This window comes from Larimichthys crocea, chromosome VI (genome assembly GCF_000972845.2).
Source record: "Larimichthys crocea isolate SSNF chromosome VI, L_crocea_2.0, whole genome shotgun sequence".
Lineage (NCBI taxonomy): Eukaryota > Metazoa > Chordata > Actinopteri > Sciaenidae > Larimichthys > Larimichthys crocea.
In genome coordinates, this window is record NC_040016.1 from 22140234 (window position 1) to 22166113 (window position 25880).

At 43.3% G+C, this 25880-nt stretch overlaps 1 protein-coding gene across 16 annotated transcripts in view; it reads right to left on the reverse strand.

The window, feature by feature from the left end:
* Positions 1–10269: 10269 nt before the first annotated feature.
* col12a1b (collagen, type XII, alpha 1b) overlaps positions 10270–25880 on the reverse strand; it is a 120590-nt gene continuing 104979 nt past the window's right edge. For 15 of the 16 annotated variants that reach the window (XM_027279113.1, XM_027279111.1, XM_027279116.1 and 12 more), the window contains 13 exons: positions 22605–22691; positions 21223–21276; positions 20931–21026; positions 19848–19901; positions 18180–18233; positions 18020–18073; positions 17617–17688; positions 17499–17534; positions 16936–17002; positions 16610–16792; positions 15807–15875; positions 13759–13929; positions 10270–11205 (listed from right to left, as the gene is read on the reverse strand). In XM_027279113.1, the coding sequence (XP_027134914.1) occupies positions 11084–11205; positions 13759–13929; positions 15807–15875; positions 16610–16792; positions 16936–17002; positions 17499–17534; positions 17617–17688; positions 18020–18073; positions 18180–18233; positions 19848–19901; positions 20931–21026; positions 21223–21276; positions 22605–22691 (1119 nt within the window). In that variant the 3' untranslated portion in view covers positions 10270–11083. Of the gene's footprint in view, positions 11206–12008; positions 13156–13758; positions 13930–15806; positions 15876–16609; positions 16793–16935; positions 17003–17498; positions 17535–17616; positions 17689–18019; positions 18074–18179; positions 18234–19847; positions 19902–20930; positions 21027–21222; positions 21277–22604; positions 22692–25880 lie in introns of those variants that run through there. The other variant, XM_027279114.1, reaches the window with a different exon arrangement.

Sequence of the window (25880 nt, forward strand, 5' to 3'; positions counted from 1 at the left end):
TTGCACAACCCCATGAGCTAATCTGACCGCCTGGATCTCAAAGACGTGACTGAATGCAGCTTTCTACCCACCAGACTCTGAGCTGTGGGTGTTTCAAGTTTCAATCAGGACAGACAGAGTTATTTTTAAACACTCAAACCAATTAAACGTCTTCAGAGTGAATCAATTGAACGTCTCTATCAATTAATTTAATGGAGAGACGTTTCCTGGGCCTGTCCGTCCGTCTGTGATGAAGCCAGAGATGAATGAAGTCCAACGTCTTCCTCTCAGACTGAAGACAAACTGTTTGCTCTGATGCCACATTTCCACGGGCTCCCTGTCAGAGTCGTATTAGCTCGGGCTGCTTCACACCTGGTTTTGCTTTCGATCCCGTCAAAATTCCAACGACAACCAAAGTGAATTTTAAAACTGTAATTTAATATATTATAACGATTACTTTCAGGAACTTTGACTCATGAAGTCGATCCTGAGGGAGAATGAGGAGGCGCTCATCTGATTTACAGGCAATATTCAATTTCCATTTCATGATTTGGACTTTGATCCATCTGATTTTTTTATTGTTAAAAGACAAAAAGCGACCTCGTCTCTGTGAATGTGGTCCGTGGTCTTTCTTTAAACAGAAAACACTCACACGATGTTTCCCAGACTAACCAGCATGCATCTCTGTGATCAGGCTCCGCGAGGTTCCGTGATCACCTCGACAGTGATGGATCTGTAGAAATCAGACCGGTCCTCTTCCCTTCAGGGGTCACGTTAACACAACATTCTCCATCATGGAATTCCTTAAAACAAGGACGGAAAAATCTGAAGGTCGTCCATCATTTTGACAGATGAACGCGGAGCACGACCCGCCGCAACGTTCAGTGACCACATGTAGACCACCTGCAGGTCACGCCGGGTCCGGCTGGTGGCGATTGTACTGGTGGGATGTTTCGATGGTTCTGTTACAGACCAAGGCCCGAAACATTGAAAGAAAACATGAAGTAAGACAATAATTTTTATTAATTCAGAACAAATGAAATAACTCCAAAGAAAACAACAAAACAAAAGAGAGAGAGAACACTGAGCCAGCCCCAAACTAAACCTGCATACAGCCCACGAAACCTAAATGAAAAGAAAAGACCGAAAACAGAACGACCAGGAACCTCAGAACCAGAACTAGAATCACAAAACCAAACAGATCAACGGACTCCTGGCATGAGGGAACCAGAGATAAACAAGAGGCAAGGAGAGAGAGAGACGCCTCCTTAAGTCAACTCACACTGACGAGACAATGAGTCTCAGCTGAGGTCTCCAACACACACACACACACTGACATATTTTATATTTCATATTATATTTAATGCATAACAATAACAGAAGTGAGGAACAGTGACTGCAGAAAGTTTGAATTTCAAATTTCAGATATTTTTTTTGGCAAATTTTGCATAAATTTGTTCAATTCTCTGTCTGTATTTTATATTTATATAAATAAATATATATATATATATATATATATTTATTTATTTATTTAACACGTTTCTTTTTTGACAGATTCAGTGTTTCATATATTCGTCCTGGCATTATTCATTGTTTCATTGATCTTTCTTTTTAGAATCCTGGTGACTCCCCGTGAGCATTCAGGTCAGATTATATCACAGAGTCTGTAGAAGTGTGTTACGTGTCTGTAGTGTGTTACGTGTCTGTAGTGTGTTACGTGTCTGTAGTGTGTTACGTGTATACTTTTAGCTCAAGGCCTCAGTTTGTGCTTGTTGCAGAATAAACAGCGACATGTCAGACCGCTTCATATTTAACTCAACAATGAGAAAGTTGTTACTAAGATCATGTTGAAATCAGCTTCAGCCACAGAACAGTTGCAGATTTTACAATAAATAAAACGAGTGAGACACCCACATAAATATGTGTTAAGTATTTCTCATGAAACCGAGTCATGCTTCGACGTCCAAGGAAAGAAATGCAGCTCGCCAGACACATGAAGGATGAGCATCAGAGCAGGAGATACCAACATGACCGAGCTGCTCCTTTAAAAGTCCAATAACTGTGACGTGGTTCATGAACCAGGTGGAAAAGATGAAGGATGAGCGAGCGATAAGGTTTATCAGGAAAGAAGTCACACACAGTCTGTGTCTGTAGAATCTATAAGTTTTATACATGAATCATCATTAAAGGGAAATGACAGAGAACTTTGAACACGAGCTGAAAAGTCAAATATCTCAAACTGCAGATGAGTGTGGAACTTTTTAAATGTACTTAGTTACTTTCCAGCCAGCAAATGAACGATCACAAACATTTTTCATTGTGTCTCTGAAATAATACAAAGAGCTTTAAGTGTTGTCACCATGACGACCGTCTGTGTTGTTTCACACACACACACTCAAACACTTTGTCCTCGTTCATGAGGTGAAGTGTGCGACAGTTTCCTTATCAGATTCTGCAGGGGGTTCAAAATGAATCTGAACTTTTTAAATTTCCTCTGAGTCTCTGTGGACGAGCTGCAGCTGCTGATCCGGCTCATTTAGTGAAAGTTCGTTAGAGACGAGCCAGCAGACGTTTGTCTCTGCTCTGTTTTCATTGTGCTGATAGATTAGCTGCAGTGAATCCGTCGCACATACAGGACGTGTGTGGAAAATGATGTAATCTGCAGAGGAGCTGGATTTATTGGAAAGATTACGAGCTCGTTAAATCACCTTTTTGGACACTTTGACTTAAACACAGTCTCAGTTTTAAATCAGATTTTTGGGGAATGTTACTGTGAGTTTCCAGTTTTTGACACCAGAGTTTTAGTTTTTAATAAGTTGGTGACATGAAGACGAGGTGTGGACGGAGAAGACGTTTGTTCTGTTGGACACGAGCTGTCCACACGCCGTCTGCTGCCAGACCACGAGGCTGTTTGCTCTCATCTGTGATGATGAAGCAGGATGACGTCGCTCACTTAAAGCCACTTCATGAATATGAACAAGAAGCTTCACAGTGGAACTAAAAACTAACTGATAACAGACCAGGGATCAGTTTATCCTGTTTAATATTCATATTGTCCATCAGTCAGTGTTTGACCTTTACGTCCTCACTTTGTTCTCATTGGAAAAGTCTCAAATAAATTCAGTTTGACGTTCAGAACTTAAAATGTCTGAAATCAGATTTATTGGATTTTAAACTTGTTGTTGTTTAAGTTGCATAAAGTTCAGTCTCACTTATAAATGTGAAAGATATTATATATAAATAAATATTCAAATGTTTCATTCATAGTATCGTTGTAGACTTTACACTTCTGAAACTAAATCTACAAACAAAGTGACAAAATAATGCAGAAAGTTAAAAGTACAAAAATCTTTTGGAAGCTGTTTCCAGGAAAAAGTTTGAAAATGTTTCTGATTAAAATCTGTGAAAGACACAAAACTTAATCATTGTTTATCGTTTCAATTAAAGGTCCTTCATCATCGTCCTGAGCTTTCAGCCACTTCTTCTTCAGCTCCCAGCTCTGGAGCTCGTCAGTAGTTTAAGACTGAAAATGTTTTTTTAAATCTCCAAACTGAGACGTGAATCAATAAAACGTGCTGATCTGAGGATGATTTATCGTTGATGGTTCTGTCTGTCCTTGCTCACAGTGATTTCCATGTAAGCCGGGTCGACGCTGTCGGACATTTCCAGGGAAACAGTGACGGCAGCGATAGTTCAGTTTATGGAAACTTTTTCTTTGTGATGAGTTTTCATGATATTCCAGTGACACTGACGACATCTCCCACTGAATGCACAGTCAGCATCTGTCTGAGCCGCGGCTGCTGCTGCCGACACCGACCGCCAAATTAAAGCTGATCAAACCCAAGAAAAATGTTTTTGTTTTCCAAATGAGGCTCGCGGCGTTTCAGAGCAGCTGAGACGCTTCGAACCAAGAAAACTCAAACAAGTCAAACTTCTGTCAAATAAAAGTCTGAAGCTGAAGCTTTCCTTTCTTCTTAAACGGGTTCTGCAGATAAATCCTGATCAGTTCTTCGGTGACCTCTGCTGCTGTGACACTGTGTTGATCACAGTCTGATGAATTAAAGTGCATCATTAAGTAATTCTGATGGAAATGAGCCGTGTGCATGACGTGACGCTTGTGGTATTTTGAGGAGAACCATGGCTGAGTCAGCGGTTTATCGTCCGTTCAGAAGAGCTTTGGAGTGTCTCACTTTCTTGATTCATGCTTGTTTGGGTTGCCGGTTCTGATCCAGTTCTAGGGTTCAGTGTGCAGAAGACGACATGGCTCTCTGTCTTAAATCATCGGACACAAACCAAAGGAAACTTCTGGGTGTCTTTATTCTGCAGATGTAGAAGCTGCTTCGTGAAATAAATCGAGTTTCATAATGAACTGCTGAGATATTTCAGAATGAACGTGGAGATCTTTGGCTGATGGAGGAGATTCACCCCTCGTGGTGGATGAAGCAGATCCTACAGACGTTTATGAACACTGCTGTCGTCTTTCTTCATGAACTGAAGCCACGCTTTGGTTTCTTCCTCTCCTTCTTGTTTATAATATAAAGCCAGATAACAGAAACAGATCTGACCTCAGAGGTCACATTTCTAAACTGTCTCCACAGGACAGCGATGGAACTTTAACTCAGTCACATGAAAACAACAAAACGTGACTTTCCATTTTCAGGTTCTGGTGTCATGAAGTTCTCAGCCTCACAGGACGCTCTCTGCTTTTCTGTAATGATACAGGAACAAACCCTCCCTCACTAATTTGTGAGTGTAAACTCTAAATCACAGGGTCAGACAGTAACGATGCAAGTGGAACGTAACATTAACGTGGAGACACGAGTCGGCACAGACACTTTCCAGGGAAAGTAACGTCCACTCTGCAGCTGATCTGACGGATTCATCGCACCGTCGACCTGCATGAAGTCCTGGAAAACCTGGAAATCCAAACCAGGTGTGAAGCTTTTGCTCTAATTCTTCAAGAACGCTGCAGAGAGCTAAAAAACAAACAGAAGGAGATGAAGATACGAGAAGATGAAGACTTCGTCTGTCCCATCATGACACATCCTCAGATCATTTCTATAGAAATATGGACTCCACGTGATGAATCAAGCAGAGCGTCCACGTCTAACGTGACAGATAAATAAATAAGGAAACGAAACGTGGAACACAAACCCTGCAGCAGCGAGCTGTGCAGTGTTTGTTTCTCCCATGTTAAATTAATTCCATTAAAGCGTCTAATAAACTGTCTAATAAACCTCAGAGTTTTATTGGATCTGCTATAAAGGACAGCTCTGGGTGTTTTCAACAGAGAGTGACGCATACTGGATTTTAAAGCCGATACCGATATGTCATGTGATCGGGATTCTTCTGGACATGAACAACCAGAGAACTGAACCTTCATCCTCTGTACGGTGGCCGGGTTAGGACACATTCAGCTGCACTGTCAGACCTTTGTGGGTTACAGAAAGAAGCTGTGAACACATAAATAATTAAATAAATAATTATCAGACAGCTGCTTTACTTCCACACAGGTAGGTCCAGAATTCACTCGGTAATAAACTATAATAATGTATCTTAATTAATTACTGAGAGCGTTTATACCGAAAACAGCTGCTGCTGGAAAAAATGTGTCGTAAAACCGAAACAATCAGCTGAAAGAGGCTAAAACGCTGCATGGAAATAATGAATTAGTGCAGCTTTCATTTTAATTATTTGATAATCAGCATCAGGCATGAGTCATCATTTTTCAAATAAACAAAATCAAGAGTCTTTAAAAAAACATTTTCTGTTTGTGTTTAGGTCGATCTATGGAGGTACATGAACATGTGGAATGAATTTACTGATACTAATTAAATACTAATTAATATTTAAAATATGAAAATACTGGCTGTACAGTATCAGTGTCCTGATACAGAACATTCCTGCTCATTTGTCTGTTTCTGACTGATCCAGTGAATCAAAGTCCTGCAGTCATAAATCATCCTGTTCATCGATTACCTGCCATAATAAAAGCAGAAATATTAAAGTGACACCTTCCTCAGTATAAACAGTAAATCTCAGATCAGATCAGATGATTTTTATAATAAACAAATCATGTTTAATTAGATTAAATGTGTGTGTGGGTTTGATTCAGGCCTCAGTGTGTGAAGCCACAGATTCAGTCTTCAAATGGGCCGAGACAAACTCAGTGAGCTTCAGTCTGTCCGACTCTTTATCGTGTTTGTCAGCGCTGAATGTCTGACAGCATCGATCCGGCCGAGACAGAGTACTCCTCTAATAAATCCTGTAGTTGTGGACTGCAGTGATGCTGGTTTTCTGGACCGCGGTGGCTGGTGGGACACCTCAGACTGCTGCCAGACTTTCCATGAGGTCACCTCTGGCCAGCCAACCTCTCCGAGTTTATAGTTCTGCTAAGAGCCTCAGAAACCGAGATGGAGGATGAGTTTTTATTGCACTTAACAGCGACATATAAACAGTGGCCTGCTCTGCGCTGAAAGCTCCTCTCAACATGAACATCCCAACACAGCGAGGTGTCATCAAACCAACCTGGACTGAACCCTGGCTCCGTCTGTGCAGCTGCAGACAGGACGGAGCTCTGCAGTGTTTGTTTGAGCGGCTCCATCAGTCAGAGAAGCTGCCTGTTGACAAATGAGGCGTCACTCCGAACTTTGATTATTTTCACCAAATGTGAGAAGGAGGCACGCGAGCTCAGACCTTCAGATACCAAACTCAGACTCCCACATGTCGAGCAACGTGAGAAAGTTTCCTCTGACTTCGTTAAGCAGGAAAACAATCAGATGATTAATTGATGATTGTTAATAAAGATAATCGTTGACAGTTGCATCAGTCTTGTCCACACTTGTGGACGTCTTTAATCCAGAGCTCTGATAGGATGATTTCTTCAACAGCTGGGGGAAACTTTCATTGTTCTGACGTCCCGTTATTCCCAAACCTCAATAATCTGAAAAATTGGAAATGTTTCCAGAACAAATGGACACTACTCTGAATTCTCCCTGGAGTTTTTTGTGTAGCTGAACATGCCGGAAAAGAAGTCATGTGACCTTGGTCGTCATAATGATGTCGGCGTGTTGTGTTTTCCGTCTTTCATCGCCCTCTCCCGGTTTCCTCTCGGGTCACGGTTCTCCTGCATTTCTCTGGACTTCCAAACCTTTTTTTCCTTTTCTGTTCTGTTTCTGTTTCTGGCTCCGTGCATCGTGGATCAGCCTGGTGTCCGGGTGGAAAGAGTAGACCAGAGACAACAGTACAGCATTCTTCAACTCTTGATGTCGCCAGCAGATATCTGCAGAACCGTTAACGGATATCTGACTTTCTCTGCAGTCCAATTATCAACTTGATGGGCGATATTTACCTTTGGTACTCGTTTTGCACGTCTGTACACTTGACTGTTTGTTTGTTCATTGCACAGGTTGAAAGATCCTCCTGTGTGTTTGTCCTTTTTATTCGACTTCTTTAGTTACACTCTGCGAGTGAATTTCCCCGTTGTGGGATAAATAAAGTATAATCTAATCTAATGATCTGATGATATAAATCGGTTAAACACGTTAAACAAAGTCTCAGCACTGACTGTTGCAACCAAAGATGGCTCAAACCTGATTGGTAAATACTACTTGGACTACGAAAACCCAGGCTGACATGGGTAGAACGTGCAAACACAAAGAATCAACCATTCAGTTCAAACCAGGAACCGTTTTACTGCAATACATAATCTCTCCTGAGAATTAGAATTAATGTAAAAGTATAAAAATGCCGTTGTTGTGTACTCATTTTATTTTCAAGTCTCTGAAACTTGAGATTTTGGAAAGTTCTGAGTTCTCATGGTTGGCACGTACGATATTGGGCCTTGGGAACAATGGCAGGCTCCACGTTTGTACGGATAATAGGCTGAATTTAGTTTCACTTCGTTATTATAAAATATGGAGCCAGGTTCATTTTGTTCTCCTCTTCCATCCAACTATCAGAAGACAAAACCTGAGATTGTTTGCTGCTGGACGCCGGTCCAACATGTTCTGTTGGATTCGAATAATCAGTCATTGAACATAAATTTTGCCGTATAATTACTGTAAAAGAATCTGGAAGAATGCGACGCTGTCCCACAACAAACTGAAGCAAAGCTTTGAGTCCCTGCTGATGGTTGGAAACAGCTTTTCAACATGTTTGTTCTCTTTAGTAAAGCCTAAAGGAAATCTGTCAAACAAAGAAGCAACGACCTCTTTGCAACCGGAAACAACAGGGTTTATGGGAAATGTGGTGTTAATTTGTGGAGTCATGAACGTGAAGAACACTTCTGGTGGCTACCAGTTGATTCATATCGATCATATACAAAGAACAAGGAGGATATGAAAGTGTCCTTGATGTCTTCCATGCTGCCGGTGTCCTTTCCTTTGGTCCTTCAGTGTCTTCAATCAGATTTCCACTCAGTAGGATGTGCGTGCAGTTTACAGTTTATTCCTAATGACCTTCAGTCTGCAGCAGCCCGAGAAGAAAAAACATTTCATCACGCTCAGATATGTTTTGAATTTTGCCACCATCAAAGATCGCATCTCAGTCTGTTGCAAGGTCCAGGGAGGAACTTCAAAGCTCCTGATAAGCTCGACCCTCGAAGGGAGCAAGGCTGTTCCACCCTCGTCATCCCGTTCCAATTATACCGCAGGAGGTTTCTGATTAAAAACATCAGATAGGACATATTCTGCGGCGCTTGTTTTTCTTTTCTTTTCTTTTTTTGTGGATGCTTCAGCACGCTGTGGCCGCTGCTGTTTTCTGACTCAACAAAGGGGAAACTATGTAAAAGCTCTTGTTTAGTCTTGAATCAACAAACCTTCCTGTCGTCTATCATCGTCCAGAAAACCATCGAGCAACACAATCTGAAATTCCCGTCATTAAAATAGTTCCAGATAAATTTTCTTTCAACTAATCATTGTAAGTCTGAGTCAAAGAACCTCTAAAAGACCAAGTTTGACATTTAATCTCAAGTACATACCATCCTCCTAAAGTTAAGAAATCAGTACAAGTGTAGAAGTGCTGAAACACTCCTGCAGATTCAAAGACCAGACGTGACGTTCTGCAGGTATCTGATCTGTCTTTAGGGGATCATTGCCTTGAAACTGGTAGCTACAGATGAGTCACACTCGAGTAGAGATGAACTCATCTGAGCAGCCGAACGCCGATGATGAGGTGTTTCCATGGTGGAGATGTGATGTTTACAGCTTATAGATGATTAGTGCGTCTCACTCCCGCTCGGCTATTAAGCTTTATGTTTGTGGCAGTGATTCAGGGGGAAAATATCTGAAGAGAAAATAGCAGCGAGCGAGCGAGGCCAGAGGAGTTAGCTAATCCTCAGCAGCCCCTGAGTTCATGGTCATAAAAACAAAGCGAGTCTTCGAAGAGGCCGAGGAGAACAGCTCCTCAAGACACTCTCCCCAATTTCCTGACTGCCCTATTTATGCGCTTCCAAGTTTCCACTTCATAATGAAGATCGTTCACTCAGAGATAACAGTGCAAATGTGCCAATGAGCCGGTGGCATAAACTTTTAGTTAATCATTAACCATCTGTTTGTCTGTGCCTGTTAAAGCTTCATTCCATCACTGATTCAGAAGTAGAGCAGCTCGAGGGCTACTCAAGTGATTTTTACCTTGTTCTCCCCCCAAATGACTCTTATTCAGTCTAAGTGCCTCTAGTCAGTCCAAATGTGCCTGTAGTGAATCAAAGTGCCAATCTAACCCCGTCTGCCAAGTGTTGCACCAAAGTTCAGCTCTCGTTAGTCGATATATCCCCTTAATCAGGACCAGGTTCCCTCTGATGAGCCTGTACCTTTAGTCCAAGTGTCTATCAAGCACTTAAGTAGTTGAGCTTAGCGACTAGATCAGCCCAACTACAGTACCACCCTAGTCTGGCAGCTGGGGCAGTTGAGCTGACTAGAGGTTGACTTCTATGGACTAACTATCTAGTCCATTTGCAGATTGACTCCTCTCTGATTGACCCAAGTGCCTTCGAGTTCCTCTAGTTTTCTAATAGTTGATCCAAGAACCCCCCAAGTGCCAGTCCAATCAGTCCAAATGCCCCTCTATTCCACCTGGGTGACGCTTTAGTTGATTGTGTACCCCTTTAATTAGTTCTTCCCAATGTGGTCCCAGTTCTGCTATATTAGAAAAACCAGAAGGGCACTTGGGATACCCAGAGGGTACGGGTCAGTTCAAGTGTACCCCACACCGACTTAAACTGTATTTAGAGGTCCCCCTCCATTATTTTTACCCCCATACAGACCAAAAAAAAAACCCCACACACAGGTGTAAATTTTCAGTAGTTTTATTGAAAAATGCCTCTTCTGTTTTCAGAAATAAATAAGAAAATAAGGCTGTGGAATTCACAATCTGCAGTTCAAACATGAAGCAGCAATACCATTTCCATAGTCTTGCACGCAGGTTTTTTTTCGACCGCATTAGATACTGAGAAAAATGACAAGAATGACAACAACTATATTCTGATTAAAACAAAATGAAATGTAACAAAAACATTACTAAATATACACCACAGACATGCAATTCCACGTTTGTTAAAATTAGCTGTGACGGAATAAAAGGAAAACTGATAAATATCAAGTCTAGAGATACAAAATGAAAGCTGTGTTTAACTGCCATAATGAAACTGAACCTCCTTAGAAGACAACACTGCATGAAGGATTATACTGAACATAATGAATGAACTGTGACAGATCTGATGTCCCGACACTGTGAACAAACATTTTCTTTCTTTGTTACAATGAGTGCACTGGTCAACACTGCTAGTTCAAACAAACTTGATGCAAATATGTTACAAGCAAAAGACACAAGTGGCAAAAGAAATCTCACAGGTTTTTTTTTTTTTTTTTTTTTGGTCATGGACTTATTTTTTTTTGAATCAGTCGCCCTCGAACTCCCTCCCTCCCTCCGTCCGTCCACACCCTTCACCTGCCACAGAAATGAATATTCACATACGTTTTAAGGCATTTAAAGGTATTTTCCAATAAAGTCGAGGTGTCAAACCCCGTTTTGTTTGTGTATAATGTGCATAAATCCAACAACAAACACAGGTTGAACAAAGAAAAAAAAGAAAACGAGACTTGTCTTATGATGATGGCCTATTGGATGCCTTTCTTGATAGTGATCTCTTTCGACGCTGGTTTTGCAACTCATCATCCTCCTCTGGGACAGGGACTACTCGGGTGTCGGGTTCTGGTGGGTACTGGCCTGCTCGGATAGATAGTGTTTGGGCCAATTGAGCACAGGTTGACAAACTGTTTTTGTCTTCAGCATGCACAAAAATAACGGGTTAAAGTATTTGACTTTCTGTCTGACCGCTCGCTGAAGCACTGATTCAGATGTTAGTCACCAGCAGGGGCGTGTTCGCTGTTTGTCGGCTGTTTGAGGGAGCGTCTTGTGCGATACAGCAGTACAATTAATTTGCCGCTCAACAATAGCTTGGCTCATGCACTCAATTAGTGGACGTTTGTTAATTTATCTGCTCTTACATTTGACCCGCATGCTGTTGCACCAACTGATTGACGGAAATCTCAACTTATTGCAAAATGTAGTTTCTAGTTTTTCTGCTTTTTAATGCTGCCGTCATGAAAGGATTGGAAATAAACCAACAATAAGTTTCCTCACAGAGCCTTGTTTTTCTTGTTGGAGTCTTTTAGCTTTTACTGCGTTCCAATCTTTTTCTGTCATCGTTTAAATTCAGTCGATCCGTTGACACTGACCAGATGAAGGCTCGAGTGTCAGTTTTGGACTCTGTCAATGGGATTTGTTGCGGTCGCTGGTTTTTGGTTACAGAAGATGTTTTGCAAAATTCGTGTTTACTTTTCTTGTTTAAGTTCATTATTTATGACCAAACTTTTGTGTCTTGGGGTTTCCAGAAGAAGAAACTGACTTCTGAAGCTCTGACGTGTCTTTGCTGACGATCATCAGTGTTATTAGGCAAACGTACGCCTACGTTCTATTAATTAAACCATCAAATGCTCGTCTATACTTCCTACTTCTTACCTCTTTGTCTCGTCTTTCTTTCCTATCACTCTCTACAACGTGACCTTGATTGTGGCACTAACTCGTCAGATATTGGTGCAACAGGCCGCATGTTATACAGTGCAGTACATACAGTATGAGCATATGATTCTGTAATATATCAGGATACTTTTTGAGTTATTGCTGCTACAAGAGAAATCTAAATACCAACTAATCAACTTTAGTCAGGTTTAGTGGGATGGGGGTCACCCAAGGCTCCCTCGAACACACCCCTGCTCAACACGTCAGTGCTCTTCCCGTTGTGTTAGACGCTCAGATGTTAGTCCATGTCAGTTTCTCTACAGGTCATTCATTTCCAAAATAAAAACCACAAAAACACTAAAATCTTCTGCCTCCAGCTGGAGAAACGTCTTCAGGATAGCATTGTTAGCATTCTCTAAACATTCAGGTAACAGGGAGAAGAGTAAAAAACAAAAACCAGGTGGCAAATCTAAACCTCCGGGGTCACATGTGCAGGAGTGATTCAGTCTGAGGCCCTGAGCAGTTTCAAACAGCTACAAACACATGGGCAGGAAAATAAAATCATAAAAAAAAGAGGCGTTTTTGTTGGCATTCAGCAAGCAGCAGGTTGTTGTTTGCAAGGCACAAGCTTTAAAACTACAGATGTTAAAGACTAAATTTAGTGGACTTGGTTCAAACATCATTTACAAGGCACAAATTAGTTTATTTACATGTCACCTGGAGAGAAATGCTGTTAACAGAGTTGCTGCTGCTGTTGTTGCCGGTGATGCTGTGGTAGCCGTTGCTCTGTTACAAATCCACCTTTGTTAGTATTTGATTGGGTTGTTTGTTGTTGTTGTTGTTGGGCGCATGCTCCTCCTGAACAACGTTTCTTTGTTTGGTCTTTGGCTTCAAGATGCAAAACAGGCCACTACAACAGGTCGGTGCCATCACCGCTGCTGCTGGTGGGGTTTGTTCTACTGGCTGTGAGTCGATGTTAGTACTGGTTTCCCTCTTTGTTGTTGTTTTTGTTAATGGGTTTCCTTTTGGCGGTTATCCTTTAAACAGCTCTAGAGCGTGTGAGCAAGTGTTTCAGTTACAGGACTTTGAGTTTTGTTTTTTTCAGGAAGTCAGTGAAAGCAGCACAGGCGGCATAGAAAGTCTACTATGGTGAACCTGGAACAGGCCAAAGAGGATGGAAGGTGTCAGTTAGCAGAGGACAGCGAATCAACAACTTCAGAGTTTCTCTACAGATTAGTCACCCTACAGTAAGTGTCTATGAGAACAGATCCACGCATGCATTAATCCTCACGACAGAAAACACGCCAACATTTTGGGAAATCCTCGTTTTGCTGCCTGAAATCGGACGACACTGTGGACACGTGCAGGATGTGTCCATGGTTAACGTCTTTTTAACTAAGGACGAAATGAACGGATCGGTGACGCGACAGTTTACTGGACTTCCATCACACTGTCGGTTCCCAGGAATCCTTCTAAGTCCAGGACTGAAGTAACAGACCAGAACTTGAAAATAAATATGTTGAACCTACAGTAGCTTAGCACAAAGATTAGAGGCAGGTGGAGCTGCTTCCAGTCTTTATGCTAAGGTAGACTAAACATCCTGGACGTGTGAACTCGATCCATAGACAGAAAACAGAAATCTCTCAAAATGTTGTTGTGTTTCCCACCCTGACCCCTTCCCGGCTGATTATTAACAACGATTATTTAAAACTCTTTACACAGCAGACTAACGATCCGCGTGCACGTCTCCATACGTACCTACGTATCCTTGCCCGTTGTAAGGAATACCGACACACTGAGAAGAGTCACAGTATCCAGGAGGTCCGGGAGGTCCACGGACTCCGGCGTATCCTGGACGTCCGGGGGGACCGCGAGCTCCGGCAGAGCCTGGAGGGCCTGTAGCTCCTGTCCTGCTTTCTCCTGGAGGACCTGGAGGGAAAACAAAGAGTCATTGAAGGATAATAAAGCAGAGATCTGCTTGGAGAGAGGATCTTGACGCTCAAAGAAAGTTCGATCAGGTTTGTGAAGTTTTAATGAGTCAAGTTTTATTCTCAGAAACGCTCAGTGAATCTCCTCCATGTGTTTGCGTGTTTTTAACAATAGAAAACAGTTTATTACTCTTGTTATTCCTCATTAATGTTCAGATAAATTCAAGTTTTATTGTTTTCTTGTAAAATTTCTCCCAAGTCCAAAACTCCAGGAGGTGTTTCGTGATCTCTGAAGCAAACAGATAATTATGGCTCGTTGTCATTGCGTTCGAATTCCAGCTGCAGACATCATAAATATTTTAGAAAAGGTTTGTAAGTGCTGCTGACAGTCTCGGGCACGACATTTGGAACATGGAAATAAAAGAAAGTGAAGTATGCGAGGGAAAAAAAGGAAGAGGCAGGATCTGCTGATCCTTTTTCCCTCTCTGCGTTCTGTCTAGACACGGACAAAGCCGGCTTGGAAACTTTCCCTGCCGCTCCGTCTCCTCCTCGCCGTCCTCGCCATGTGTTGTGAATGAACGCCTTCCACCGTGACTCACCGCTGTCCACTTCCTCCTCTTCCCGAGCCCGTTCCCTCTCTCTCCTGTTTCCACAACTTGACCCTGTTTGCTTTACAAACTCTTTTTTTTTTGCTCTCCTTCCGTCTGACAGACTGGACGGACGCGTGATTAGCGAAGGCGGGACGACGTCACGACTCTGCAGCCGCTGTCTGAGCTGATCTCTGCAGGACGAGCTGCAGCTTCAGAGGCTTGTCGGGAAGTCTTTAATCACAGTGTCGCTTCATTTAAACTTGAAGTTACAGCCTCCGTCTGGTTCAATCAGCACGGTAAGACGGCGAGCGGCGGCTGCTGGCGTCCAGATTAATGTTTGTCGTGTTGTCGTGACAACCACAGTGAGAAAAAACGACGTAGGAACTGAAGTTCAGCAGCAGTGAACAAACTACAGACTGCTCTGCGTCATGGATGAAACTACAAGTCAATTAATCCACGAACTATTCTCTGGTTCAGCTCCTCAAACGTGAGGATTCGCTGCTCCTTAACTGAAGATCTGGAGTAACTAAGTACATTTAGCAGCGTTGTCTTTAGACCAACACCAGGCGATGGACCGCCCACTCAGGACGTTAACATTCGGCAGATTTCTTTAGGTGGGTCGTGGTCTCAGCCGTAAACGCTGCGTGACCTTCAAGAAGTCGTCTCAAGTCGTCTGCAACTTTTACTCCACGACAGCTTCCTCCATCTTACATCTGCAGATGGTTGATCCACCAAACAGAGACCTCACTATGAAAGCATTTTTCTCATTTCTAGACTTAACGATCAATAAGATCTGCAGATAATCGATAATGAATGTAGTCATCAGTCAAACGAACCACGATGCTCGCTGTGCAGCAGTAACCGCTCTCTGCTGCTTCAGGGTTTCAGCTAAATTACCCAAAAGGCTTCAAGAGTTCAGAGTCTGTGGTGGAAGCATCAGAAACACATCTGACATTCACTAACTCCTCATGCTTCACGTCGCCACCGAGCAGCTTTTAAATCTGATCTCCAACGAGCTGCGTGTGCCGCTCCTCGTTTTTAATTCGCAGTTATTGTTGTGCGGCCGTGCGGTTCTGAGAAAGGTCGACCCTCCCTGACGGTGCATTCAGGGACTCTGACATCAGATCAAATTTACACAATCTCTTTCTCAGAACCGAGCTTTGCCAAACGGTCGTCTTCTGGATTCTGTTAGAAAATATGATAATCTATAAAAATCATGAACCCACGATGGGACGTTAACTTCTTCTTCCTTTATGTGAACACATGCAGAGCAGACAAACAGACTCACCAGCAGGTCCTCTCGGTCCTTTCTGTCCGACTCCTGACACTCCTCGTTCACCTTTCTCTCCTGCGGGACCTGAAGGCAACACGAGATCAGGCTCAGGTCAGATTAAAGGTCTCAGTGATCCTGAAGTTTTAGATTATTGGTTAGATTGAAGTTAGGATTGTTGTGTGGCCTCAGTCAGGTTAGAGTCTTTGTAAACATGAATTCAGTCTCTGGCTAATGTCACACTGCTAGAAATCAGCTTCAGCATCTGATTGGCCGGCGTTTGTGGGTTTGGCGTGTCGTCAGACATGACTCGGTCATGGTTCGGATAATAACGTCAAGCTGTTCACAGTCCTGGGAAAGAAAGCGACGGCGCTTTGAGGTAGACGGATCTCAATTCGAGGCCAATGAGTTACGTGACATCGGATCGGTGATAGACTCATTGATTCTGTCAGAACATTGTTGGAATCTGAGCGTTTTTTTTTTCTGCACAAACTCCTGAATGTTTCTTCCCATCGTCGTCTGTAAACACAGGAATGTTTTTTCAGTGGATGATCGAGCATCAGAGCCGTCACATCCAGACTTTGCTTTTCTTCTAAAGAGACAAATGAAATTCAGACGACTGGAAGGCAGCGTTACAGAATCAAGCAGAGATTTGTTCCCTGATGAAGCTGAGCCTCGTTAGGATCCTGTGATGGTTTTGTGCTTTTTAAATAAACCGTCCTCACTCTGAATAATCTCTGTTCTGCCTTCTGTGCTCACACTTTACAAATCCAGCTCAGGTTTATTGTTTTAGCTCTTCCCGTACAGCACATGGATCGTACCTCTCTCTCCCTGCTGGCCGGGTAAACCTGGACTTCCTGGGAAACCGTTCCTTCCCGCTGCGCCGGGCTCTCCGCGGGGTCCCTGCCTGCCACTGGTTCCAGGCGGCCCTGGAGGGCCGGGGATGGCACGTTGCATGCCGTTGGGGATCTGGTTCAGTAACGTGTTGACACGAGTCATTTGTGCTGCAACAACAGAGGAAAGGAAAGAAAGAAGCAACAGAACAGTGAGTGTCTGAGTCACCACATCATGAACGAGCCTGTTTGGAGTCGGTGCCACTCGGCGGTGCCAGAAACTCTTTCAAAAGGGGAAAAAATGCACGACTTACCGCTTACTAGCTGCTCGCAAACTTGTCTGGCAATGGATCGCATCATGTTCTGAGGAGCAAAGTCGCCCTGGGTACAAAGAGGAAAGAGTTGAACTCAATGTGAATTCGTAGAGGTTCCAGAAAAGGTTCCTTTAGTTTGTGCAGGTTTCCGTTCAATCACACGATTGGTCTGCAGAGCTTAGACATCAAGAACTGCACTTCCCATGAGTCCTTGCATAAAACAAAGCTGGTGTTTTTTTACAGAAGCTCATCTAAAGACTAAACTTGGCTTTGGGTTTTTGGCTTTCTTGCACCTTCGGCTTCGTTGGTCGTCCAAAGACGTGCACAGAGAAAATCGTTTAATTTAACAAGTCCCAAAATCATAAATGACCATATCAAAACAATCCGCCAATTCTCTGGTTTCGAGATACTAAAACTTATTCTGAGAGACACCGGGAACAAATGTTCTTGTCTTGTTTTGTGAAACTTTGTCCTGAAACATCTTTACATCCTAGATTAATTTGTCAGGAACGTTTTCTTGGATTGAAACTCGAGACATTTCGAAAACACTCAGATTCACTCACTCTCTCTCCTTTGTCTCCCTTTGGACCGACGGAACCCTGAAAAGAGAAAATCAGGCATCAGAAAATCGTTTGAAACTTTTAATCTCTGCCTGTTCGTTCGCACGGTGCGGACTCTTACAGGAGAACCGGAGTCTCCGGGGTTTCCTGGTTTTCCTGCAGCACCTGGTACTCCAGGAGATCCTGGAGGCCCCTGCAAGGAAAGTGAGAGAGCTCCTGTCAGAACAGTTCGGATATAATCGTGAACAAAGCTTCAGCTTCGAGATCGTCGCTCAGAGCTCCAAACCCTTCTTGAACATTTGTGATCACAAACCTCGAGTTCAATCGACACCACCGGCTTGTTAAATCTGGGGATAAAATGGCTGAGTCATGCTTTCTGCTCTCTGAAAACTGACGCCAGTTTATCCTTGAGCAAGGCACTTAAATTGCTTAATTGCTTCAGCCGGGTTTTACGTGCCGAGCTTCTCGGCCAACAGCAGCTCCCAGGTGTGTCAAAGCTCCCAACAAACCATTAAAAGTCTTACCATGGGGCCCGCGGGGCCTCTGGGTCCAGACTGTCCTTCCTTTCCTGGAGGGCCCTGGAAACACAAGATCAAGACTGAACAACAGAACTGATACTGTTCATGTTCGAAGAATTCGGAGAGCATGGTTGCTATTAAAACCAGCCCGTGTGTGTGTACTCACCCTCACGCCAGCTGATCCGATCGGGCCAGCAGGACCAGGAGGACCAGGTGAACCCTGCAGAGCAACGAGAAAACAAATCACGTTATCTTCGTTTCCCACATTAACTGAAAAGGTCGCCTGTGCTCTGATGGAAACCGACGCCAAATTTCTGTGCGTTGAACCGTAAATCTTCTTTTTTTGCCATTTTTATTGCCAATCCTCTCCGCTCTTTGATGCCTCGGCATAACATTTACAGGGAACATAATTTATTCCAGGTCTGTTTTATTGGCCATTATAAACCGGGACCCGCATGGTCTGCAAGTCATTAAATGCATGCTGCTATAGCATCTGCTACAACGTGGTCACCTGCAGCCGCCGCTCCATCAACAGCGTCCACGTGGAGATGAAGAGCCGATTAATCAGCCTCACTCTGGAGGAGGTGACCCCCCGTTTACACTGAGCTGGATCGAACTGATCTCGTCATCACTTCACTCGATGACCACCACCAACACCAAACGCCTCCACTTCCTCCAACACCAGGTGGAGATGTGGAAGGATAAAGACATTTAACGGATTCAGGATTAAGAAATGATCAGACAGGACGAGGACAGAAAATCCAAACTGACGTTGGCGTCGAGGTTTGTTTTTAAGAATCGTTTGCGCGTTCTCTTGGTCAGTATTACGTCTGTAGGAACGACCGTGACACCTGCTGATTCCAGACAACGATAAAGTGTTCCTCTTCAGAAGTTTCCAAGTTTTGTTCGAAACCTTCGACCTTCTCCACCCTCCACCGGGGTTAGGGTTGGCTGCCTGTATTTTATGAAAGTGTAATCTTTTATTCTGACTTCAGAGAGAACATGCAGGCGAGTCTCGCTCCACTACGACCATGAATTCAATTAGATTTGACAAGACTCGCTCGACTAAACTGACCTCCACCTCTGCTGCAGCTCTGCCTATTAGATTAAAGCAATTAAAGCTCCAACGGCTTAAAGCAAGAAAACTGATCTCTCCATGCAAACATTAGAAGACTGACTGTGCCTTTAAGGTCAAAGGTGCAAAGGTTAAACAAACAACAGGTCACAGGTCACAGTTGGGGTCAGCGGCCCTGCAGCATTCAGGGATCATTCATCCTCTCCTGAGCTTAACGAGGTCCGACCTTTAAACTGTGCTGGAGGGACGCCGTCGCCTTTTCTTCATTTTTCATTAAGATCGTGACACTTTAATGATTTAACGTTCTTAACCTCGTAAAACGAACATACGGTATCCAGGGAGGAATCAAAGTGACACGCGATATTCACCACTCAGTATTTCAAACACTGACCCTCGATGTTCTTTACTTTCAGGCCAACTGTTGCTTCAGGAGCTTAGGTGTCATTTTCTTCTTCCAGACTCTGGACCTGCCAGGTCGGACCACAGCGCCTCTTCCCAGATAAAACAACTTACATTAAGAGGAGGATGTAGCAGCTGAGCACACGCCAACACTTCACCAGCACCGTTAATCACGGTGACTTGTTCTTGGCTCCTCGGTTCTCTGCAGAAATTTAATTTAAAAGTAATATTCAAAAACTCTCTATGGATCCTCCCCAGCTGGAAAAACCGGCCGAGTCCCGTCAGACGCCAGAATAGTAGTCAAACTGTGAAGCATCCCAGTTCCCTGTTTAAAAACCTCCTCGAGCCCGATGCACTCACTTTCTGTCCAGGTAAACCGGAGTCACCAGGGTCTCCCTTCGGTCCAGGGCGGCCCTGAAAGGAAAAAAAAACAGCAACATGAACATTTCTTTAATAATTTAAACATTCATCCAACATAAACACATTCAGATCAAGCTCATGTAGTGATCCATGTTACAGCCACTCTGTTCTTTAACTGGACCTGTGTCTTTATATGTTTGATGTTTGTACTGAGAGAGCAAAGTGTGACCAGAGTCAGATTCCTCGTGTCTGGAGAATTAAAGTGTTTCTGCTTCTGAACTGTTCAGACCATCGTTGATTTATTCACACACAGATCACATGATGGTTTTTGGTGTGAGTCTCAATGTCTGGACTCATGGGATCAAACCCTTCAAGCTGTTCTCCAGCAGTGTAGCTGCTTATTGTCTCCATCAGTCAGAGTTTAGTTTGTCTGCTCTACTGTAGAAACACGGCGGTTCAACGTGTCGGACTTGAAGCCGCCTCCTAACGATTATTGTCACGTTCAGGTGATTAAACACGAGTAATGAACATTTCATTCTGGAACTGAAGCCTCAGAACTCAGACACACCTGAAGCTGAATCTGATCCACGCCTGTCATGTGACGCTGAGACTAATGTGCACATTAAGATCCAATCACAACGCGGCGTGCAGATAAGTCTTATGAAGACCAGGTGAGTGTTATCGCATGCTGTCAGGTTATGAATGTGTGTTATCTGATATTTTAATGCTTTTGTTATTGTTGTTCTTTCTTCCAGATCTCTCTCCATAAATCGTCGTAAGCCTCGGTTCAGAGTAAATAGAAGCTGTTCGGTGACACGGGACGACAGGACGACGTTTGAGTCCGACCTTTGGATGGAGGGAACATTTAATCTGGGTACAGCTTGTGTCAGACTGATTCATGGAGCGATGTTCAGGTCTCTCTCTGGAGGAATGTGGATCTCTGCCACAGATACTCCCCAGCTTGTAAATTCCCTTTATAATAAACGGCCAAAATAATCCTCCCTCTGGTGCACTGAGGCATCCTGGGATTTATGTCCAGCTTGTGTGTGTGTGTGTGCATGTCAGGTGTGTTTATACACTCACAGCCTCTCCTGGAATCGACATCCCGCTGGGTCCTTGAGGGCCGGGCAGACCCATGGGCCCCGGTGGTCCGTTATCTCCACGTGGGCCGACCGGTCCCTGTGAAATACAGAAGAGAAGGTCAGATAAGAAACATTTAAACACACCGGAGTTTGTTTGTGTTGATATCTGCTGATATCAACCTGAAAATAGACAGGAAAGAAAATCAGATGCTCACACTGAAGAGTCTGACCCGGCTCAGAGCTGTCAGCACCAAGACTTCATTAACAAAGGTGAGACAGAAAAAGATACTTACAGCAGGACCGAGTTCTCCTCTTTCACCTCGGGGTCCTTTGCTGCCGGGGGCACCCTGAAGAGGAGGAGGAGGAGGAGGAGGAGGAGGAGGAGAAAATATGTCAACTTCCACCTTAAAACCCTGGAAACTCGGTTTTCAATTAAGCATTTCAATATAACTTTAAATGTCCCGGATAAGTATGAAAATGAAGTCATAAAAATATCTTTAGGTGTCATTTATTAGGAGTTTAAAACTTGAGTTAATCTGCTTCATCAGGACTGTGTGGTTCGACCAACTTGTTAAATAACCAGAGAAGTTTGGCAGAAATAATCTCGTCCAAACTCTCAGCAGGAAAAATGTTTTCAGGACCTTTAACAGCGAGATCTGAGATCTGATTCTGACTGTTTTACTTTGAAGACGTTCGATTTATTCATTTTCCTCAGAGGATAAAGTCTGGAGGTGTTGTTGATGAACACGTTGCTGCTTTTCTTTTTCTCATGGGAATAAAAATCCATCCATCCAGCAGACTCATCCACATCGTCACATTAGTGCAGTGAGAGGAGAAGCTGTCAGACAGTGTCAGCCTCCGTCATGCTGCACCACAGTTTACCTTCTCCACCCTCTTAAAAGATTTTTACGAGGCATTGCAAAGAAGTTTCCCGTGGTTAATGTGCTTCAGGGCGCAATATTCTCCCTTGTACAACATACAGTGTATGAATAACCATAAATTACCTGACAGGGGAAAGCTTTTTACTCCAGCAGTGGAAAAATGTTCCATTACAAATAAAAAGCATTTAAGTAGCTACATACATGTTACGGTGATGTAACCTGATCTTTCACCAAAACCAGTTTCCAGGTCTTCGATATGTTTTAAAAGTCGTTCTGATAAACGTCCTCAAGTGAGGTCACTGTGATGTCACTTGAGTCGGCATCGGTTGACGGCTAAACGTTTGAAAATGAAACAAACTCTGTTTGTGTGACCTCATTTTGCACCTGAATCTTTGACTCAGCTGTTGGTGATTGATTCGCATTGTGGGTAATGTAGGTGCCAAGAAGGTTACATCGAGTCCAACAACTCCGGTCTGTGGCGTCAAAGTCCAGCACTTTGCATTACCCACCATCCACCCCAGTGGGGGTAGAAGAACACACAACCTCCTGGACTGGAAAAAAAGGATGCCAGTAATCATAATCCAGGCAGCAGTTATGTTTCCTCCAAAAAGTATTTGGCAAAATCCATTTGGTTTATAAACATAACTTCTAGGAGACAGAGTCCAGCTGTCAAATAATGCAAGACTTTCCTGTGAAAGGTCGCAGAGGGAAAATAGAAAGTCTCCAATGTGGAAACACTTCATGTTAAACTCAACAGTTCCCAGGTCGTGAAGATGGATTCAGGTGATTCTTACCACTGGTCCCTGAGTCCCTGGTGGCCCGGTGCCCGCTGAGGTACAGGTGCAGGAGTTGGGAAGAGACGGACACTTCAGCTCGTCTCTCTGGTGGAAAAAAAACAACCCAAAGACAAAGTGTCAGAGTGTCTGATCCTACGAGCCAACAACCACCGACTCCAAGTTTGACTTAACTTTGGATTGAGGGCTAGAGTGGACTCAATGTCTAACAGTCAGTTCATTAGCAGCAGATGATTCATGCAGTCAGGTTCAAACATGAAACGTAACGGTTAGTGACATAAACTTTGAGTGTGCGTCTTAAAAAAGGTGAGAACAAGAAAGTGTTTCCTCTGACAATCGTCCAAAAAACATAAAACCAAAGCGCTCAGTCTCTTTCATGTTTCCTCTCACTGCTAAGAGATAAACCGTTTGGACATTTCTGTGGGTTAAACCTGAGACAAAGAGCAGAACCACGATGGCTTCGAGTGACGTTTTCAGGAGTCAGAACCCCAGAACAAAGCTGTGCAGCACTCTGGAAGATCTTCCCAGTAAGAGGGGGTACATGTTCTGGTTCAGAGATTTCAGCACAACGATGAAATTAAGCTTTTGTCAAAGTAAAACCTCAAGTAAACAGTGTAGTTTTTTTTTTTTTAAAACTCAGAGTTTAAAGGAGTCCCGAGCAGGAACAGACACATCGAAACAAGGCAGACACTCTATCAACTTTGATGCATAATTTCTTGTTGGATATCCAGAACTGTTGAGAACTACAAATGTCACTTAAATTTGATGCCTCAGCGTCTATTATATAATTTCCCGAGGGTGGAAGTCGGTAATTTACTGTGACAACAGAAATTTAGTGTAGTTGCAGAGACCACGTGAAGCCTAGAAAAAGGACCTGGACATTCTGCAGTTCTGGGATGTCCAAGAAGAACGTTGGCAAAATCTTTGGTCATCGGTCACAAACTTTAAGACAGAATGGACAATTTCAAGTTTGAGTTCTCAACGTGACTGCAGCTACAACTAAACCATCGCAAGGTTGGATTCAAAATTAGGAAATCATGAGAATCACAATGGTTCAGCCTCCTTTGAGGAGCTGCATCATTTAAAGAACGACACAGAAACTCGATGCTGGACTGAAAGTTGGAATACGTTCTTTGTTTCGTTGATTCTGATTGGTCTTTTTCCCGTGACAGACAGATGGTTCATCCAGTCACCTGCCAAGCACCTTTCCCAATACCGACTTCCCAGATGGTTCAGTGTAGTAAACCAGTCAGGTAAGCTACAACCTTCATCAACTGAACCAACCAATCAGAAACACGAAATGACAGAAACTACCGTCCAACATCGTGAAGATCAACAAATCAACTATCTTGAATTTTTCCCGACTAACCACAAGATTCTTGATATTGTGCAAGTGGAAATCCCCGACACCTCCTTCACATACCTTATAGATGAGAGGAGTTGGATTTTTGAGGCGCTCCCTGAGAAAAGTTTGCAAGACGTGGGACTCCTTCGATATCTGGACTTTTTATTTCAGCAGCATTAAACTGTCAGGCAGCAGAGCGGCCGTTAACTATAGCTTTATGTCATTGTTATAATTCAGAGAGTTGGATAAACAGTAATCTGAACTCACACTGGACTTGTTTAGTGGACGAATGAGCCCATGCAGGATATTTACTCCCGCGTGGGCGTCAAGCTCCTGATGTTTCCAATGTATATTTCCACTGATGGCCTCACTTTGGATCATTTAATAACCGTCAGTAAAAAACAGGCCAATCAAGCAGCTGTCCTCGCTCTGCAGCAATTGAGATAATAATCCACCAGAGTTGAATCCTTTTCAAACTCTTTTGGACGTCCGAGCTGCAGACGTGCCGCGCTCAGACAAAGCTTTATTTGTTACAGCGTCTCTGGAGATCTCTGCTGGGACTGAAGTGAGAAGGCTTCATATTGAGAAAGGCCAGAGTCCAGCCGCCGAACAACAGGCTGCACTGTGCTGCGTTTAAAGACTCTCATACTGTAGCTGCCGAAGGGCCGGCCAAATGTTTAAGTGCCTGCAAACAAATGTTCGTCTCTTCGTAGCCTCGTGGAGGATTTGAGAAACACCAGAGATGGTTGTTCACAGGAGTTAATGTGTGAAGAACGAAGGAGACGTTTCAACAACGTCGTAAATACGTTGATTGTGTTTTATCTTCTTTACCGTCTGTAAATTATCAAAGTCTCTGCAGCTTCTCTTTTTCTTTCCATTCAAGCTGCTGATTATCAGAACCCCACGAGACGACCTCTATTGTCTGCTCGCACGTTCGCCAGATGTTTGAACTGTTGTTTTGCCCTTGAAAGGCAAAAAGAATACATTAAATGCAGCTTTAATTACGCTGAATTATGTTAAAAATCTCAACACATCAAAGCTTGAATCTGCTGACACCAGATCAGAAACTCTGCAGATCCGCAGTGAGGTTTCAAGCGTTTTAATACAGAGCAGCAGCGTCATAAAAAGCATGTTTCAGCTCCATCTGACAAGTTAACTGCTGCGCCTTGTTAAAAAAGGTAAACTATTGCTGATCCAGATCCGGTGTAGGTCAGAGGACATTTCTATGTTTGCCTTTATTTTCATGTAAATGATTAAGATATTTGGGCTAAAGTGAACCTGCGTGAACTGCAGTCATGAAAACAATCGTCAGGTTGTAGAAATGTCTTCATTCTCAGAGTCAACATTATGTTTTCCATTACACGCCACACCCCGCCGCCCTTTCATCAGACGTATCGGCTGGCTCGCGCTCCTGCGTATCATATAAACCTTGTTTATTTGTCTCTTTGATTCGCGCCGGTTCTGACTCCGAGCTTTGATCCGCTGCTGAATCTGAAAAACTTGAGGACACACCGGCTGTTTGGACCTGCAGCTGCCTGTTAGATAAACACTCTTCCTTTCTTTTATCTATTTTTTTACTGTCAGGCTGTAATTACCACCATTAAACATTTTAAACGTCATAAAACGTTTCTGCATTGTCCCCGAGTTTGGACGCCTGAACACGTTGGAGGGAAAGCAGCTGGCCTGACGGTTTCCTATAAGATAACTGAGCCAAGATGCTCCACAGATGTACGAAAGCAAACAAACAAACAGGAAATAATGCACTTACACACAAGCAGATGTGAGTTTCAGAGACTTTCCTGGACACAGAAGGACAAAATACAACCCTGTTTTTCCACTGAGACGCACGTTTGAATCTTTGTTTCACGTCCAGGTTAAAAAAATAAGCAGTGCATTGAAACTATTTGTCTGATCGAGCTTTGAAAATCCAA